Raw genomic sequence first — 18,760 nt, forward strand, 5'->3', positions numbered from 1 at the left:
GGAGAGAGGGCCAGCATGCCTAGTGGTGGCAGGGGAAGGGCCAGCGCCTCCCTCCCGCAGACCCCCCCCCCCATGCACGGCAGAATCCGCACCCAGAACCCGCCTTCTTTTTTATTATTTTTAGTGATTTTAACATATAAAATAAAAAATGTACCACAAAACTTATCACTTCTACAATCTTTTTAGACTTCCATCAGCACCTCTGATGATCCACCGTTTTCACCACTTCTTATGCATTTCTTAACTATATTGCCTTTACATCTCTTAACAAATCATCCTCCCCCTTCTCCATTTTTTCCATACTTCCAATAATACTCCTCACAAAACTTCTTGCAAACCTACAAAGGTCTTCACAAATACTTTTCAAATAGTCCGTAAATTTACTCCAGTCTTCCGTGAATTTCTGGTCCCGCCGGTTTCAAATCCTTCCTGTTAGTTTATCTAGTTCTGCATAGTCCATTAACTTCATCCTCCATTCTTCAATCAACGGTAATTCTTCTTGCTTCCATTTTTGGGCCAGTCATATTCTTGCTGCTGTTATTGCATATGAAAAGAGTTTACATTCCTCAGAACCCGCCTTCCTCCGTGCTTCCTTCCTGCCTTGCAGGCGGGCTGGACTAGATGACCCCGTGAGGTCCCTTCCGCCTCTGCAATTCGAGGATGCTCCGGGGCTGAGAGCGCCCGTTCAATCCCCAGATTGGGCAGCCAGGGCCGGATTTACGTATAAGCTTAACAGGTTCTGCCTTAGGGCCCCACTCTCTTGGGGGCCCCCAAAAATATTAAAGGGAAAAAACCCCTGGATGTACATTTCCAAAATATAAGATGAGATAAAAAGCAAATAAAATAAAACCTCCATCCAGCAACCGTGTTTTGTGTTGTGTGGGCTCCTCTTTGTTACCGGTATGTGCAAATGGCTCCAGATACCTATGAGGTCCATATAGCATCTATTCCAACACAAAAAAGCGACAATTTGTTGTTGAAAAAGGGCAGCTGGATATATAAAGCCCCCCCCCCATTCCGTTCAGGAGCCCCTTAGCGCCTCATCCAACCTCAATCCGGCCCCGGGGTCAGCTGCCCATTCCTGCCTGGCCGGGGTTGGACTAGATGACCCGGTGGGGTCCCTCCCGTTCCCCCTCTGCAATTCCAGGCCAAGGGCCCCCAGCTCCTGCAAGGCAGCCCCCTTGAATCTCCTCCCCCTCCGGGGATTGGCGGAGGCGCCCTGGCCGCGTTAATGAGTGCCAGGTGTGGGGTCAGCGCCCTCCTCTTCCTCCCGCCCCCCCAGTGGCCCTGCTTCGCCCCACGGATCCCGGGCGGCCAGGAGGATGTGGGGGGGCGTCTGCTGGCTCGTGGCCGCCTTGCAGGTGGGGCTGGGGGCCGCCTGGGGGCCGCGGGCAGGTAAGTGGCCCCGGGGGAGGGGGGCTGCTGCGCTCCGGGAGGGGCCTCATCCTGCAGCCTTTCCCGGGGGCTGGCTCAGTGGGGCAGCCTGCCTGCCTGCTTGCTGGGGGGCAGCAGCTGCAGCCCCTGGAGGGGCCCTATCCTGGCACTCTGGCCTGGACCTCCTCCGCAGGGGAGAAGGGAGGAGCTCGCTTGTGTCCCTGGGATGGAAAGACAAAAAGTGAACTTTAATCTGCATTAATTCCTGGTTTTAGGATTCCTGGTTTGGGATTTGAAATCCTCCAGAGGCTGAAAGTCCCTCCAGTGAGATGGTCCCCCCCTTTTCCCCTTCTTCTTCTTCTTCTCTCTCTCTCTCTCTCTCTCTCTCTCTCTCTCTCTGGCTGGGTTCCAGCTTTTGAGCAGTACCTCTCAGGAACCGAAAGCGGGTTATGCAATCCAGATCTACGTCAGCTGTTCCCAAGCTTTTTTGGGCCACCGCCCCCTCAGCTCCACCAACTCATCCCCTGTGCCCACTGCCCTATAAAAAGCACTATTCTCAAGAGCGGTTTGCATAACCCACAAAGAAGGATAATCACACGCCTGTAGCATTGGAAGGGGACGAAAGGGCCATCTAGTCCAACCCCCCGAGATGCACAATAATGCCATGAAATTCAAAATGGTTGCAATTATTCAAAGTCCAGTTAAAGATTAAATCAGCAGAATGCCAAAGCCTGATAGGGGCATGGATATATCTTGCCAAGGGTGCCTGGGTGTCGCAGAGCTGCTGCCAACAAACTTCCATCTCTTTCAGAGCCCAGTACAGCCAACTGGTCAGCAGGATCGGACCCTCCCAGCTCCAACCCTCCGACATGGACCACGCCGCTCCCCAGCTCAACGGCCAGCAGTGGGGCTGCTGCCCCAGGAGAGCAGGGTAAAGCTGAGTGGCTCTTTGCTTGGGGGTGAGACATGGGGGTGCAGTTAGAGGAACCCTCCCCAGCCTGGGTGCTGTGCGGTCGTTTCACACTACAACTCCCATCAGCCCCTGCCTCCTGCCTCCATGCTGGCTGGGGATCCTGGGAGATGTAGTCCCAAACACAGAATCCCAGAGGCCAGCCCATCTCCACTTAAAAACTTCCAAGGAAGTTATTCCTAAGGTTTAGTCGGAATCTCATTTCTTGCCATTTGAAGCCATGGGTTCGAGTTCTGCCTTCTGGAGCAGCAGAAAGCAAAGATTTGAAGGTGGCTCTCACATCCTCTCTCTGCCTCCTCCAGCAAAGACGCTCCCCCATTCGGTTTCCTCAAACTCAGGTGAGGGGAACCTTTGGCCCTTCCCCTCTTCCCAACAAGCTCAGCAGCGGGAGTTGTAGTTCAGCAGCGCCTGGAAGAGGCTCTCCAGTGTTTGAACTTCCCTTTCCAATGGGGGGGGGGGGTCTTCCTGTCTTCTGACTCTGTGTGTTCCCGCAGAGCCCCCCGCCTGCAGGGGAGAAGAGGACTGCCCCCCTTGGAGCAGCTGCGAGGAGCAGGCCGGGCGCAACTCCTGCCGCTGTGGGCTGGGCTACCACCTCAGCCCCACCCTGGGCTGTGTGCCAGGTAAGGGGGCAGAGCTTGGGTTCAGGGTTCGAATTGTGTGAGTGGGCTGGCCTTTCTGAGCACCCTTACCGAGGAAGAGCGGAGCAAGGGCCCTCCTTGACTGACTGACTGACTGACTGATTGATTGATGGTTGATTGCCTTTATATTCCACCTTTTTCTCCAAATAATAATAATAATAATAATAATAATAATAATAATAATAATAATAATTTATTTATACCCCGCCCATCTGACTGGGTCTCCCAGCCACTCTGGGCGGCCTCCAACCAAAACAATACAGCATCAGACATTGAAAACTTCCCTAAACAGGGCCACCTTCAGGTGTCTTTTAGAAGTAAAATAGTTGTTTATTTCCTTGACATCTGATGGGAGGGTGTTCCACATGGTGGGCGCCACCACCAAGAAGGCCCTCTGCCTGGTTCCCTGTAACCTCACTTCTCACAGGGAGGGAACCGCCAAAAGACCCTCGGAGCTGGACCTCAGTGTCCAGGCAGAATGATGGGGGTGGAGACGCTCCTTCAGGTCTACTGGGCCTTTGAGGCTGTTGAGGGCTTTCAAGGTCAGCACCAACACTTTGAATTGTGCTCGGAAACGTACTGGGAGCCAATGTAGGTCTTTCAAGACTGGTGTTACATGGTCTCGGCAGCCACTCCCAGTCACCAGTCTAGCTGCCACATTCTGGATTAGTTGTAGTTTCCGGGTCACCTTCAAAGGTAGCCCCACGTAGAGCGCATTACAGTAGTCCAAGCGGGAGATAACTAGAGCATGCACCACTCTGGTGAGACAGTCCGCAGGCAGGAAGGTTCTCATCCTGTGTACCAGATGGAGCTGGTATAACCTTGCCCCCAGCTCCCAGCCCCTCTAGACAGTCCAGAAGGCTGTTATGGTCGATGGTATCAAAAGCCACTGAGAGATCCAGCAGAACTAGGATACAGCTCTCACCTTTGTCCCTAGCCTGCTCCTGACTGCCTCATAATCCCCAAAAGAGCCCTGCAAGGTAGGCTAGGCTGAGATATTGTGACCCCCCCAAGGAGCCAGCCCCTTCCTGCTGCTCAAGTCCAGGGGTCAAGTAAAGTCACAGGAAGCCAAGGGGGTCTCTGGGATCATAGAACCAGAATTAACAGTTGGGAGGGCCCTCCAAGAGTCATCTAGTCCAACCCCTTCAAGGCATGAATCAGTTAAAGCTGAAGGCTGAATGTGGGCCTTGCTGCTTCCACTCACAGAATTATTGTAGAGCTGGAAAGGCTCCCAAAGGTCATCTAGCCCCCTCCCCAAATAAGATATTTTACTGTTTTATCACTTGCTGCTTCCCGCCCCGGTCTCCTTTGGGAGGGCGGGTGGAATTAAAAGTAAAAGGCAAAGAAATCATGTCCTGTAGGGACCTCTGGGACAGTCTCCCCTTCCCTGGAGGCTTTTCAGCAGAGGTTGGATGTCTGTCTGTCAGGGATGCTTGAGCTGAGATTCCTGCCTTGCAGGGGGTTGGACTGGATGACCCCTGGGGGTCCCTTGCCATTTGACCATTTGAGGATTCTGTGAAAAATCGGGAGCATCAGGGAGGACAACTGAAAGACAGGCCTGTGGCAGAGATGGAGGGGAGAGCGATGGCCTCACCTGTCCCCTAGAGGGCGATGGTGGTCCTCTCCTTTTCCCGATGGGGGAAAGGGAAGCTTGGAGAAACTGCTTTTCCTCTCTCTTGTGGGGCTGCAGAGGCTCCCCCACCCCATTTCCTCTGCCTCCAATGGGCTCCCCCTCCTGGTGTGGAGAGCTGGGCATACATGGCCCCAATCCACACCCCAATCCACATGAGAAATAAGTGCTTTGAGGGGCTTCCCCCCCAAAAGCCACATCCAGTCTGATTTTAAAATGTCAGCCATATGGAGACCCCTGTGCCCCCCTCTCCACCCATGGGGGCGGGGGGGGGGACGGGACAGACAGATGGACGGCGAATGTGTCCAATGACACGGAAATGCGGTGGGGAAAGGGACCACGAATGGGTGCGCAGCCTCATTCTGTGTGTGGACCCTTGTGCTTAAGCCTTTCTGCCCCCCCCCATAAATATCCCCCCACTGACGTCTGCTTGGCTCCATTTCAAAGGATGGGGGGTTGGACTAGATGACCCCCTGGTCTCTCCCAACGCTACGTGAGCAGCCTTTCTCCAGCCTGGTTGAAAAGGCAGCATAAAAACAAAAAAGCAATGGCAAGACAAACTGTAAGAGTCTATTGAGCTGGCTAGATTAAGAGAGGCAGTTAGAGATCACACTAGACAAGTTTCAAAAAGAACGGGGGAAATGCAGAGAACACTTCACAAAACAGTGCCCTAAAGTACGTACCTGGACTTGTTTCGATTAATGTCTGCAGGAGACTTTGTGGATATTTTAGTTATAATTAGAAAAATCTTAATAATAATTCATAAAGAAAACAGCTTACAAGAAGTAATAAGGAGGCCAGATACAGGATAAAGGTAGTCTGCAGGATCTGGCCGATGGCCCAACTTGGCCAGCATCCTGTTCTCCCAGACACCCATGATGGGAAACCCCCAAGTGGGATCCGAGTGCGAGAGCAACCCTCTCTCCTCCTGGGGTTTCCATAGACGGGATTCAAAGCGTTTCTGCCTGCGACTGGGGAGGGCAGAGCGGAGCTGTCCTGGACAGGAGCCACCGAGAGCCGCCTCCACAAATTTGTCCGCCCTTCTGCCAAAGCCACCTAGGCCTCCTGTGGCAGGGAGTTCCGCAGTTTAACAATGTGCTCTGGCTTCTCCTCCCCCCCTCCCTGCCTTGTTCTGATCCCACTTCTGCCCCCTCCCTCTCTCTCTTGCCAAGTCAAGGCCTTCCCCGGCCGGCTCTCGCTGTGGGATTCGGGAAGCCCTGACTGGTCGCTGCCGGGCATCACCTCAGCTGAGTCGCAGCTGCCGTGGGTCGCCCTCCAGATCCAGAGATCGGTAAGGGACGCCCCCCTCCCCAATTGGCTGAAGGCTGTATGGGTCCCCATTTGCAGCAGCCAGCTCCTTGTGTGGACCCCCCCTCCGGCCTTTGTGGTCAGCGGCTTTTAGGGATTCTTCCCCTACCCTCTGCCCTCCCCACCAAGTCCTGAATTATTCATTTGTTTTTTCTTTTTAAGCCATTCTGGGGGGCTTTCCCCTTTAGCTCAGAGGAAGAATAGAATAGAATAGAATAGAATAGAATAGAATAGAATAGAATAGAATAGAATAGAATAGAATAGAATAGAATAGAATTTATTATTTATACCCCTCCCATCTGGCTGGGTTTCCCAACAAAGTATTAAAATACAGTAGTCTGTTAAACATTGAAAACTTCTCTAAACACGGCCACCTTCAGGTGTCTTTTAAAAGTAAAATACTTGTTTATTTCCTTGACATCTGACGGGAGGGTGTTCCATATGGTGGGCACCACCACCAAGAAGGCCCTTTGCCTGGTTCCCTGTAACTTCGCTTCTCACAGTGAGGGAACCGCCAGAAGGCCCTCGGAGCTGGACCTCAGCGTCCGGGCAGAATGATGGGGGTGGAGACGCTCCTTCAGATATACTGGACCGAGGCCATTTAGGGCTTTAAAGGTCAGCACCAACACTTTGAATTGTGCTCGGAAACATACTGGGAGCCAATGTAGGTCTTTCAAGACCAGTGTTATATGGTCTCGGCGGCCGCTCCGAGTCACCAGTCTAGCTGCCGTGTTCTGGATTAGTTGTAGTTTCCGGGTCACCTTCAAAGGTTGCCCCACATAGAGCGCATTGCAGTAGTCCAAGCGGGAGGTAACCAGAGCATGTACCACTCTGGCGAGACAGTCTGCAGGCAGATAGGGTCTCAGCCTGCGTACCAGATGGAGCTGGTAAACAGCTGCCCTGGATACAGATTTGACCTGCGCCTCCATGGACAGCTGTGAGTCCAAAATGACTCCCAGGCTGCGCACCTGGTCCTGCAGGGGCACAGTTACCCCATTCAGGACCAGGGAATCCTCCACACCTGCCGGCCTCCTGTCCCCCCAAAACAGTACTTCTGTCTTGTCAGGATTCAACCTCAATCTGTTAGCTGCCATCCATCCTCCAACCGCTTCCAGACACTCACACAGGACCTTCACCGCCTTCACTGGTTCTGATTTAAAAGAGAGGTAGAGCTGGGTATCATGTGCATACTGATGAACACCCAGCCCAAACCTCCTGATGATCCCTCCCAGCGGCTGCTTGTAGATGTTGAAAAGCATGGGGGAGAGGACAGAACCCTGAGCTACCCCACAAGTGAGAGCCCAGGGGTCTGAACACTCATCCCCCACCACCGCTTTCTGAACACGGCCCAGGAAGGAAGAGGGGGGGATCCATTCCATGGCGGTAGCCCCTTTGCTGAGAGCAGTGGTCTGGGACTTGGGGGGGGGCATGGTGGGAATTCGGAGCTCCATTGTGGCCTGCTTCTCTCCCGCCCCTACATTTCCAACTTTTCTCCCCAGTTCCAACACATCCTGGGGCACCTTGATGGCTACCTGGGCTCTTCTGCCAGAGACCTGAAGTAAGTGAGGGGCTGGGAGGGGGGTTGCATGTCGGGGGGGTCAGGGTGCTTGGGGTTGGGTTCCCGCCCCCCACCTCTAAAACAAGGTGTCCATGTGCATCCATCTGCCTGCTTGCCGCTGTGGGGGGGGATCACGGCAAGACTGATATCACAGAATGGTGGAGTTGGGGCCCCAAGAGGTCCTCTAGTCTAACCCGCTGCGATGCAGGAATTCACAAGGAAAGCATCCCTGACAAGGTCATCCAACCTCTGCCTTAAAACCTCCAAGGAAGGCGAGTCCACCACCTGCACTATCAATTAATCATTTTAGTTTTTTGTATTTCTGCACCATTTTTCTTTCAGATGAATCCCAAAGCAGCTTACAAACAATAATTAGCAATGACAGGGCGGAGCATCACCGATCCACATGAATCATATAGAATAATCAACAAATCAGCCAGAGAAACATTTGCAATCTATAATTCGCTGCTAACAAAGCAACGACTCAAAAATAAGCTAAACGTCACACAGCCCTGTCATGTGATTAACAAATCAATATAACATTTATACTCTATGAAACAGTATTAATGACATTAATGGAATAGTGGCCAGGAGATAAACTAAACACACTCCCTGCCCCACGGCTCATAATATTCCGCTTTTCAGAGCATTAAAATACCCATAGCCAGGTGCCTGTGGCAGAGAGACCCCTGAAGGCTCCTGGGGCTGGAGGTGAAACCAACCCCCCCATGGCAAACGTAGTCTCTCTCACCCCACATGCGCCCCCTTGACCGCTGGGATCTGCTCCAGGTGCCACATCCTGCCCTTTCCCTGCATTTCATGTGGCAGCACCTGCCCTTGGGAACTCCCTGCCTCTTGACCTCAACCAGTCGCCTTCCCCGTTCTCTTTCCGGCGCCTGCTATAAGCATCCTTCTATTGACAGGCCCCTCGGATGCCTAGGACGTTGAGGTGGCTTTAATCTGTTTTAGTATTCTAATTTTCATATGTTTTAAAGTGTGGCTGCAATTTTTTCGTTTTGAGTTTTGCTCCCCCCCCTCTCCAGTCAAGCAGTGTATAAATTTAATGAAATAAGTAAAGAAATAAATAAGTTAAATTTTTTGGGGGGGAAATTTATTAGGCATATCAACATAACATTTTATCCAAAATACATCATCCTCATTTGCCCCTCCCCCCTCCCCCAAAAGAAAAAACCCAAGAGACTCAGTTCCTCTCTCTGGTTTCTCAGCGCATGTTATAAAATTGTAAAAATCCTTAATTGATCTATCAATATACTAGTAAAGAGATAAATAAGACCAGGGGAGCTGGCAGTCCTGGATAATTGCCTCCCTCTGCTTCCTCCGTATCCACAAAGCACATTTTCTGGGCGCCCACAGAGCTTTGGAAACCCAGCGACAGCCCTGTAAGGCGGGCTGGTTTGGAGGGTGGCTGTTCACCCCAGTGAAAGCAGATGGTGGAGGGGGAAGGAAGGGAATGGGGGGGTTGGGGCTGGGGCAGGCGGATGCCCCCCTCTGACCCCACCTCACCTGTCGCTCCCCAGGTGGCCCAGCTCCGAAGTGACCCTGTTCCACCATTTCTCCGCACGGGCGCCAGTCACCAGCCGGCAGGTGGCGGAGGCCGTGGCCACGTTCCGGGCACAGTGCCACAACAGCAGCCACGTGGGAGGCCCGGCATGTGCTCTCCTGCGCCAGGCGGGTCCCTACCAGAGTGAGTGGAAGGGAGTGGGGGGGGGGGTGTCCCGGGAAAAGGTCCGGGTCTGTCAGGGCAAGGGAGGCGGGGTGGGGGGGCTGGCAGGCCTGGCGCTTGCGAAGGCAGGAGGGGGTCCTTCCTGGGTGCTAAGCCTGCAACCCCCCAATTGTGGCCCATAATTATTATTATTTATTATTTATGCCCCACCCATCTGGCTGGGTTTCCCCAGCCACTCTGGGTGGCTTCCAACAGGAGACTAAAAACAGAATAAAACTTCAAACATTAAAAGCTTCCCTAAAGAGGGCTGCCTTCAGATGTCTTCTGAAATTTTGGTAGTTGTTCTTCTCTTTGACATCTGGTGGGAGGGCGTTCCACAGGGTGGGCGCCACCACCAAGAAGGCCCTCTGCCTGGTTCCCTGTAGCTTCACTTCTCGCAAGACCCTCGGAGCTGGATCTCAGTGTCTGGGCAGAATGATGGGGGTGGAGACGCTCCTTCAGGTCTACTGGGCCTTTGAGGCCGTTTAGGGCTTTCAAGGTCAGCACCAACACTTTGAATTGTGCTCAGAAACGTCCTGGGAGCCAATGTAGGTCTTTCAGGACCGATGTTATGTGGTGTCTGCAGCCACTCAGTTCCCAGTCCAGCTGCCGCAGACTGTTGGGGGGGTCCTCCCTGCGACTGGGCTGCCCTCCTTTAGAAAAGGACATTGCAGAGTTGGAAAAGGATTGCAGAAGAGCCTGACTTTGGGGACTTTTAGTTTGGGGAAAAAGGTAGTAAGAAACACGCCATGACTGGAGTTATAACCCGTAAAATTCAGAGAAATAATTCGTAACACAGAGAAAGCCGAGAGGGAGAAGCTTTTCTCCCTCCTAGTGCTAAAAGTCTGGGGCATCCTATGAGTCAGATAAAGGAAAGGAGTTGAACTGTGGGACTCCCTGCCTCATGAGACGGGGATGGCCCCCAACGGGGATGGCTTCAAAAGAGGATAAGGCAAATTCATGGAGGAGGAGGAGGAGGAGTTGGAGAGCTGCTCTTGTGCTGGGATCCTGCCTGCGGATCTCCCCCCGGAGGCTGGTCTCGCTGGGCCCTTGGGGCCGGATCCTGCAGCCCCCGCTCAGCCCCGGCTGCCCTGCCTCTCTCCCTCCCTCCACAGGCCTGAGCCTCTGCCTCTTTGAGGTCTGCGACTCCCTCTCCACCAGCTGCTCCTTCCAAGACGGCCTCGTCCGATGCACCTGCCGGCCCGGCCACTTCCAGGCGCACCCAGCCGACCGCACCTGCGCAGGTGAGGCTCCCTGGGGGGCCGGCCCTCCAAGGGGTTTCCAGGCTCCCAGCCAGATGGGAGGGGCAGGGACCCAGCACCCCCCACCCCGAAACCCTGGGTGATGCTTGGCATGAGGGAGGCAGAGGAGACCCCCAGTCAGAGGTGGGGTGGGAGGGGGTCCTCCCTTAAGGACGTGTGAACTGGCCCCTTGGTCATCACTGCCTGGATGGGGGGGAAGGGGGGTTGTGGGGCAGAGCCCCACTTGGGGGGCACGCCAATTCCCCTTGTCTGGGATTCTTCAGCTGAGACCTCTGCATTCCAGGGGGGTCCTGTGATTCATGCTTGTTCTCTCTCTTCTCCCTCCTGCACCCCAAAGAATGCAGCAGTGGGTTTTGGCTGCAGAACGGCACCTGCACTAGGTGAGTTTCCCCGGGGGGGTGTCCCTGTGGCGACTTGCCAGGGGTGGGGGCGCCTCCTTCCACCTCCCTCTGAAAGGGAGCCCCCCAGCAGGGCCTGAGCACAGCGGCCCCCTCCCCAGACCCCCCTCACTTATTGTGGCTGTTACTTCCCCCCACCCCATAAAGAAACAGGCCAGCAGCAAGCAGTGGCGGAGAAAGGTCAGCTGGGACCCGGTGCAGAAAATTTATTGTCGCCCCCACCCCAATTGAAATTATTTAAAGAAGGGAAATTAAGAGACTTGGGCAGGTGTCCCATTTTGCAGGAGGCGTGAGAGGCAGGCCTTGTCCCTCTTGCCTGCCTGCAGGACACAAACATCCCCCTCCTGTCCCAGGACAATGTCTGGGCCCCATCCAGACTCTTCCCTCAAGGGGTGCATTGCGAAGGAGGTCTGGGGATGCCCTGGCTCCATCCCAACAGGTCTCTGGCCATGTGCAGAATTCCTCTGGGGTTCCGGCAGGGAAAAGTCCCTGCAGGCTGCAAAAGGCTCCCTTTGAGACGACCTTGGAGGTTTCTTGCAACATTTTATGGCCGCTCTCTATCTCCTCTGCTGAGGCGGCTCCTGGCTGGACCTGCCCTGGGGGGCAAACTCCATCTCCCTGCCTTCTGCTGCTCCTGGCTTTTTTGGGGGGGGGGTGGCTACCAGGGAGTGCCTTTTGCAGCTGCTTCCATTTCTGACCTCCTCTCTTCTTTTTCTTCTCCCTCCCTGAGCTGCCCCCTCCAGGACCAGGTGGGCTCCAGGGTCTGGGCAGAAGCCGCAGGGTCTTCTCCCACCTCATCCTTCCCCAGAGCCAGCGGCTGAAGGGGACCTGGAGGCCGTAGGATCAGGCCCCAGGGACCCCACCTGCTCCAGCCTCCTCTTCTCGTCCCTTTTTTAAAAATATATTTTTATCAGGTTTTCAAACATGTCATTTCCAACAATCATATAACATAACTTCTTACCTTATGCAATATTTTAGACTTCCGTCAACACCTCTGATGATTTCTCATTCGTTATCACTTATTCTGCATTTCTTGATTTCTCTATTACTCCTAATTATCATCAACTAATAACTCTCCTCATAGTCTTTCTTGCAATATTTCAAATAGTCCTCCTTGGAAAACTTCTTGCAGTTCCCAGCCACCTCTTCTCACAGGAGCCACCCAGATGCCCCCAACGGAAACCCACAAGCTCCTGGCCACCCATCGCCCTCTCAAAGAATCACAGCATTGTCCAGGTGGGAGGGACCCCCAAAGGCCATCTAGTCCAACCCCCTGCAATGCAGGAATCTCAACTAGATCACACATGACAGGCGGCCATCCAACCTCTGCTTCTCCTCCTCTTCCTTGACTTTGTCTCATCCTCTTTTCAAGCTACCCAGATTGGTGGCTATCACTTTCTCCCGTGGCAGAGAGTTCCACAGGTTAACTGCATTGCATGAAGGACTTTATTTAATCCATTTGAACCCCAGGTTCCCCTGTTATGAGAGAGACTCCTCTCTCTCCGCCTTCTCTATGCCATTCCTCATTGTATAAACTTCTTTATTTTTATTTTTTAAAATGCTTTCTCTTGAGTTTTCTTTAACACAAACAAAACAAAATAAATGCACTGAAGTTCTACAATCCTATGTACACTTATTTTCCCAACACTCTGTCGAGCACAGACTTCCCTCCCTCCCTTCAACAAGTTTTCATAGTAATCGTTCATTTTTCGCAGGTGCTCCATAACATCCTATTCACATCATAAGATTTATTTTAATCCTACTACAGTTTTTAAACTTCTACAATTATTACGTATATACTCCACAAATTTACTCCACTCACTTCTGAACTTGGTTTCCTCGGTTATGGATCCTGGGGGTCAGTTTTGCTAATTCGACATATTCAACCATTTTTGTCTGCCACTCCACTAATGTTGGTATTTCCTGAGTTTTCTATTTTGGGGCTACTAAGACTCTGGCGCCAGTCATAGCACACATGAATAATCTCTGGTCTGCTTTTCTTATTTCATCTCCTACCAACCCCGGCAAAAAAGCTTCTGGGTTTTTTTGGGAATGTATATCTGAACAATTTTTTCAATTCGTCTTAAATCATATCCCATTTTTTTTTCATTTTCTCACATGTCCACCCCATGTGAAAAAAATCTCCATCCTTCACTTTACATTTCCAACATATAAATTTCTTTTGATGAGATTTCTGCCCTGCAAGGGGGGGGGGTCCCTTCCAACCCCCCCATTCTATGACCCTACCTGCCTTAACCTTCCACCCCCTTTTCTCTCCCAGGTGTCCGTTTGGGTTCGGTGGTGCCGGCTGCCAGGAGCGTAAGTGCCCTCCCTGCCCCCTGCCCTCATGGGGCAAGTTGGTGCCCATTTCCCCCACCTCCTTAATCCCCCCTGGGCAAAGGGGCATGAGGGGGGGGCCCTGCAGTGGCTGGATCAGGCCAGAGGGACCCCCTTGGCCAGCGTCTTGTCCTCCCCATGGCCAACCAGTGGCTCCTCTCTGGGGAGCGTAAGAGCCCTTCGGGGGGGGGGGTGCTTGGGCTCGCCTGGTTCCCCTTTGGGGCTGACTCCTCTCTGCCCCCCCCCCAGCCTTCCTGCTGGCCTTGGTGGTCGTCTCTGGCCTCGCTGGTCTCCTCCTGCTGCTGCTCATCGCTGGGCCTCTTTGCAGGTAAGGGGGTGTGTGCGTCTCCCCAGGAAAAATCCCGCTCTCTGGCTACAGACCAGTTTGCCTCTTGCTCTCCCTGGAAGCCGCAGGAGGGGAGACAGCTGGTGCTGTCGAATCCTGATAGAGGGTTTCCCATAATGGGCATCTGGTTGGCCCTTGTGAGAAGAGGAGGCTGGGCCTGATGGGCCTGATCCTGAAGCCAGCCTTGTCTTATGCTCTTTAAAAAAAAAAAAAAAATTATTAGTTTTACATGAAGGTTATACCCCATAACCTTTCACACATTAAAAAGGGTTTCTTTCGAACCTTGAAACCTCCTTCCTTCCCTCCCTGGGTTCCAATACTAAATTTTATTCCTGCATCTTTTGCTGAGTGCAATCTGTCTGTCATATAATCATAGTATCCAAAATCCATGTTACGTTACAAGTGTCACTGTATTCCTGCCAATGGTTTCAACTGTTTACAGTGATCTCTCAAATATGTTAGAAAGTTATTCCAGTCTTTTAAGAATACTTGGTCTTCCTGGTTTCTGATCTCTCCCGTCCGTCCCGTCCGTCTTGCATATTCTATTTTCTCTGCTGGTCCTTCTCCTTCTTTCCATCTCCGTGCTGAGAGCATCATTGCTGCTGTCATTGCATACATAAGCAGTCTTTTATTTTCTTTTGGTAGTTCCGCACCTATAATGCCTAACAAAAAAGCCTCTGGTTTGGGGACAAAAATCATCTTAAACATTTTTTTCCAACTCATTATATATCATTTTCCAGAAAGCTTTTACCACCCCATCGTCTTGTGCTCTTAACTCTCCTCGTCGCTCTGATTCCTTCATTGCATGTTCTTTCTCCTCATGCAGAAGAACACAACTGGCCTCCTTGCCTTGGGAAGGGTGGGGGCTTTGGGGGGGACATTGCTGGCCCCTACCCTTGGCCCATGAGGGGAGACTAAACACAGCCCGCCTGGAAACCAATGAAAGAAAGACCCCCTTCTTGCCTAGCAAGCAATTGGGGGAGGCTGAGCTGGCCAGGAGCCTTACTCTGGAGGACATGGGGCTCCTCTTCCTCCTCCTTGGACCTCTCCTCCCTCCCCTGGGCTGCCCTCCCTCTCTCCCCACAGAAGCACCCGGCCCCCCAAGGAGGACCTCAAGGAGACCCCTGACGCCCTGCAGCTTCCCCTGCACGCCTCCTCCACCTTGAGCCTGCCCCGCGTGAGGCCTCCGTGGACCCTGGAGGAGGCCGAGATGAGGAGAGGGGACCGCCTGTCCCTCTGGGGCCCGGTGAGCAATGGCTGGGGGAGGTCTGTCTTCTGTAACTCAGCCAAGGGGCACCTGCCTTGGTTTTCACAAGAAGAGCAAAGAAGGGGGCAAGGCAGGAACACTCCCCTCCCCACATGCCCACCCCTGTGCCCGGGAGGGGCAGGGTGCGCACTGCTGGGGGGATGAGCACTGGAGAAGCTGGTCAAGCAAGGATGGGGCAGCCAGGAGCCAGTCTAAGACCCCCTCCCTTCATTTTGAAGGGAGCACAGTTCAAAGTGTTGGTGCTGACCTTGAAAGCCCTCAAGGGCCCAGTAGACCTGAAGGAGCATCTCCACCCCGGACACCAGGGTCCATCTCCCAAAGGCCTTCTGGCGGTTCCCTCCCTGCAAAAAGTGAGGTTACAGGAAATCAGGCTGAAGGCCTTCTCGGTGGTGGCACCCACCCTGTGGTACACCCCCCCCATCAGATGTCAAGGAAATAAACTACCAAGCTTTTAGAAGACATCTGAAGGCTGCCCTGTTTAGGGAGGCTTTTAATGTTTGATGTTTTATTCTGTTCTTAATGTTCTGTAGGGAGCCACCCAGAGTGACTGGGAAACCCAGCCAGATGGATGGGGTATTAATAATAATAATAATAATACTTATACTCCACCCATCTGTCTGGGTTCCCCCAGCCACTCTGGGCGGCTTCCAACAGGAGATTAAAGGTAAAGGGACCCCTGACCATTAGGTCCAGTCATGGCCGACTCTGGGGTTGCGGCACTCATCTCGCTTTATTGGCCGAGGGAGCCGGTGTACAGCTTCCGGGTCATGTGGCCAGCAGCACTAAGCTGCTTTGACGTGCTTTTGAACTGCTAGGTGGGCAGGAGCTGGGTAGGTGGGCAGGAGCTGGGGCCGAGCAACGGGAGCTCACTCTGTCGCGGGGATTCGAACTGCCGACCTTCTGATTGGCAAGTCCTAGGCTCTGTGGTTTAACCCACAGCGCCACCCACACCAGTAATTAAAAAACGCATTCACCACCCCGCAGAGCCCATCGCCCAGCCCTTTGCAGCTTGCTTTTATTAGCCAGGATGGGCAAGGATCAAGGAGACAGGTGGTTGGTTTCACTCGTCCAAGCAGCCTGTCTGCAGCCTCGGAGGTAACAGGTTGGAATCGATCCCATGCAACTTGACTAGACAGGACTCTAGCACTCTCCTGTCCGGACCCCGCTCCCACAGTGGACAAATAAAATAAATTATTATTATTATTTGAACACATGGGATGGTCCAGGCTAAAGATGGGGACCCTCTGGTCCTCTGATGGCTGGACCCCAATTTCCACCACCATCATCCCTGGGACGAATGGGGTGTTTGGAGTGGGGTCATGCCTCTGATGGGGGCACACTGTGCTGCTTCTGGGGCAGTTTGCCCACCTCCCTCCTGCACTCTGTGGACACCTGTGGCTCCCGGAAGCTGCCAGCAGGTGACAATCCCAGAATGGCTGAACCAGGTGAGGGCAGCTGAGGGGTCTCAGACCCAAAGGCAGTTTGGGAAACCTCTGACCCTAAAACTCTGCTGCCTTGTGGGACATCTTCAGGAGAAGAAAAGGCTCAGGGGTGAACCCTCCACAAAGGCAGAGCGAAGTCCCAAAGGCGGTTGGATGGCGCCTTGTAATAATGATGATGATGATGATGATGATGATGATAATATGTTTATACCCCGCCCATCTGGCTGAATTTCCCCAGCCACTCTGGGCGGCTCCCAATCGAGTGTTAAAAAGCAATACAGCATTAAATGTTAAAAACTTCCCTAAACAGGGCTGCCTTCAGATGTCTTCTAAAAGTCTGGTAGTGGTTCTTTGACATCTGGTGGGAGGGTGTTCCACAGGTGGGCGCCACCACCAAGAAGGCCCTTTGCTTGGTTCCCTGTAACTTCACTTCTCACAGTGAGGGAACGGCCAGAAGGCCTTTGGCGCTGGACCTCTGTGTCCGGGCAGAACGATGGGGGTGGAGACGCTCCTTCAGGTCCACTGGGCTGAGGCTGTTTAGGGCTTTCAAGGTCAGCACCAACGCTTTGAATTGTGCTCGGAAACATACTGGGACCCAATGTAGGTCTTTCAAGACCAATGTTATGTGGTCCTGGCAGCCATTCCCAGTCACCAGTCTAGCTGCCGCATTCTGGATTAGTTGTAGTTTCTGGGTCACCTTCAAAGGTAGCCCCACATAGAGCGCATGGCAGTAGTCCAAGCGGGAGATAACCAGAGCATGCACCAGTCTGGCCAGACAGTCTTCCAGCAACTCCTGCAGCCCAGCTGGTGCCAAACGCCTTGCTCTGCTTTCCTTGGGACCCCGTCAGCCTGGCCAGAGGGGGGCCTTGCAATCTGGGCAGGCCAGGACCCCCAGGCCCCCTGCCCAGGCTTGCATCCCAGAGAGTTCACTCTGGGGCTGCTCATGCTGCTGTTCCGCCCCCAGAGGTACACTCCATTGTCCCTCGAGACAGAGGGATGCCGCCCACATCCCTGCCTGTGGGCCATGTTGCAGGTTGGCGTCGAAGGAAGTCAAGTTCCCCTGGAGGGTCCAAAATGTGTGCCCCCTCCACACACACCCAAATCCTTAGTTTAGTCCAGAGGTCAGCCTGTCCCTCTGGCTGCGCAGGTGGGATCCTTGACAGGAGATGTGGGGCACTGCCTGTCCCGCCCCCTGAGCCCCATTCCTCTTGTGCTTTGCAGGACTTGGGGCAGCGCCCAGCAAATGCCCCCCGGCTGAAGACGTTCCTGGGGTCCTCAAGCTCCCAGCCCTCCCCCCCACAGCCACTGGGCGGCTGCCACAACCTCGTCTTTGTCAGCGACGCACCCGAGGAAAAGGACAGGAGGAGTTTTTTCTGAAGGAGGAGCTGGGGTCCCCTCTCTGCCCCCCTCAACCTGCTCCTGGATCTCCCCAGACAAGGGGGCGCCCGCATCGGGTGCCAGGGCGGCATTCAGGCTTTCTGCTGCCAAGGACTTCTTCCCTACGAGGGTTTGGCTGCCACAAGACCCACAAAGTGGCCGAGGGGCCTGAGCTGAGGGTTTGAGGCTTCAGTCTGGATGAAGGTCAGGGCTTTGAGTTATGGGGCAGCTGCGTTTTCCTTGCCCTGGACAGTTTGTTCTGGGTGGGGTGGTTTTAAAAAACAACAGCCCGAGAAATGGCCTTGGAAGCCGAGGCTGAGCAATGGCCGTGGGGCAGGGGCCGCTTTGCCCTTCCCGCTTGTCCTCTCAGGTTCACCCCAAACCTGCTTTCCTCATCTCTGTGGGGCAAACCGTAAAAGAGGAAAAGTGGATTTTGGGGTGTGGGGTTGGGGGGGGGCAAATGGCAGGAGGAAAAGGCCAGACACAGAGATTGCTCTTCCACTTCCAATTGCAGGTTTTGAGGCTGATCTTCCCTTTCCAAAAAGCCCCAAATAGCTGTTCCTGCTCCTTATAACTCGGTCCTCAGGTTGCCCAGGAGCTATTAGCCTTGTAGGACACCCCCAAAATGCAGGGGGGAGACTTCCGCAGCTGTTTTTTGGCCCTGGGGAAACAGGGATCTAAAGAATTGCTGGAATTTTTTAACTGAAATCCTCTTTGCTGTTTATTCTTAGATAACCACCTGTGTTTTAAACAACCCTTTTCTGTAAAATGGGTACACTTAAATAAACATCTTCTTTGCCAGTGTGCAAAAACAACTCCTTCCCTTCTCTTGTAAATGGCTTTTGACCTGGAGATACTGAAAGATTTTTGGACTGCATTACAGTATGTGAAACGCAGCCTTGTTTTCCTGGCCAAATCCAGGCCTCCAATTGCTTCATGTTCCAGCGGTTATTGTCACTAGATTTTGCAGATCGTTGACACGGCAATTAACCTGGAAGTGTGGCAATTGCGTTGGGAACATCCAGCCCTTCTTTGTTCAGTGCAGGCTTAGAACATTGCTTTTTAAAAAAGGTACAGAGATAAAGTTTATTACTTTGCAATCATGCATTAAATCAGTTTATATGTGATTG

General features: G+C 53.2%; 1 protein-coding gene across 1 annotated transcript; it reads left to right on the top strand.

Annotated features, from left to right (window-relative positions):
• The first annotated feature begins 1,251 nt into the window (after nucleotides 1-1,251).
• On the top strand, nucleotides 1,252-18,445 carry LOC309353261 (protein HEG homolog 1-like). The gene is made up of 12 exons (XM_081882601.1): nucleotides 1,252-1,395; nucleotides 2,186-2,305; nucleotides 2,839-2,964; nucleotides 5,785-5,903; nucleotides 7,420-7,478; nucleotides 9,017-9,183; nucleotides 10,317-10,445; nucleotides 10,801-10,843; nucleotides 13,143-13,180; nucleotides 13,448-13,526; nucleotides 14,631-14,790; nucleotides 17,475-18,445. The coding sequence occupies exons 1-12, from the start codon at nucleotides 1,323-1,325 to the stop codon at nucleotides 17,628-17,630; spliced, it is 1,269 nt and encodes a 422-aa protein (XP_081738727.1). The 5' UTR covers nucleotides 1,252-1,322; the 3' UTR covers nucleotides 17,631-18,445.
• The last annotated feature ends 315 nt before the right edge of the window (nucleotides 18,446-18,760 follow it).

This window comes from Podarcis melisellensis (assembly GCF_964234715.1).
Source record: "Podarcis melisellensis genome assembly, chromosome: 12".
NCBI classification, from domain to species: Eukaryota; Metazoa; Chordata; class Lepidosauria; order Squamata; family Lacertidae; genus Podarcis; species Podarcis melisellensis.

Excerpts from the sequence above, each read along its gene's own strand:
- LOC309353261 (XM_081882601.1), top strand. The coding sequence starts at position 1,323 with ATGTGGGGGGGCGTCTGCTGGCTCGTGGCCGCCTTGCAGGTGGGGCTG. Across the intron at positions 10,446-10,800 it reads AGCCGACCGCACCTGCGCAG|AATGCAGCAGTGGGTTTTGG; the intron begins GTGAGGCTCCCT and ends TGCACCCCAAAG. Across the intron at positions 10,844-13,142 it reads CAGAACGGCACCTGCACTAG|GTGTCCGTTTGGGTTCGGTG; the intron begins GTGAGTTTCCCC and ends TTTCTCTCCCAG.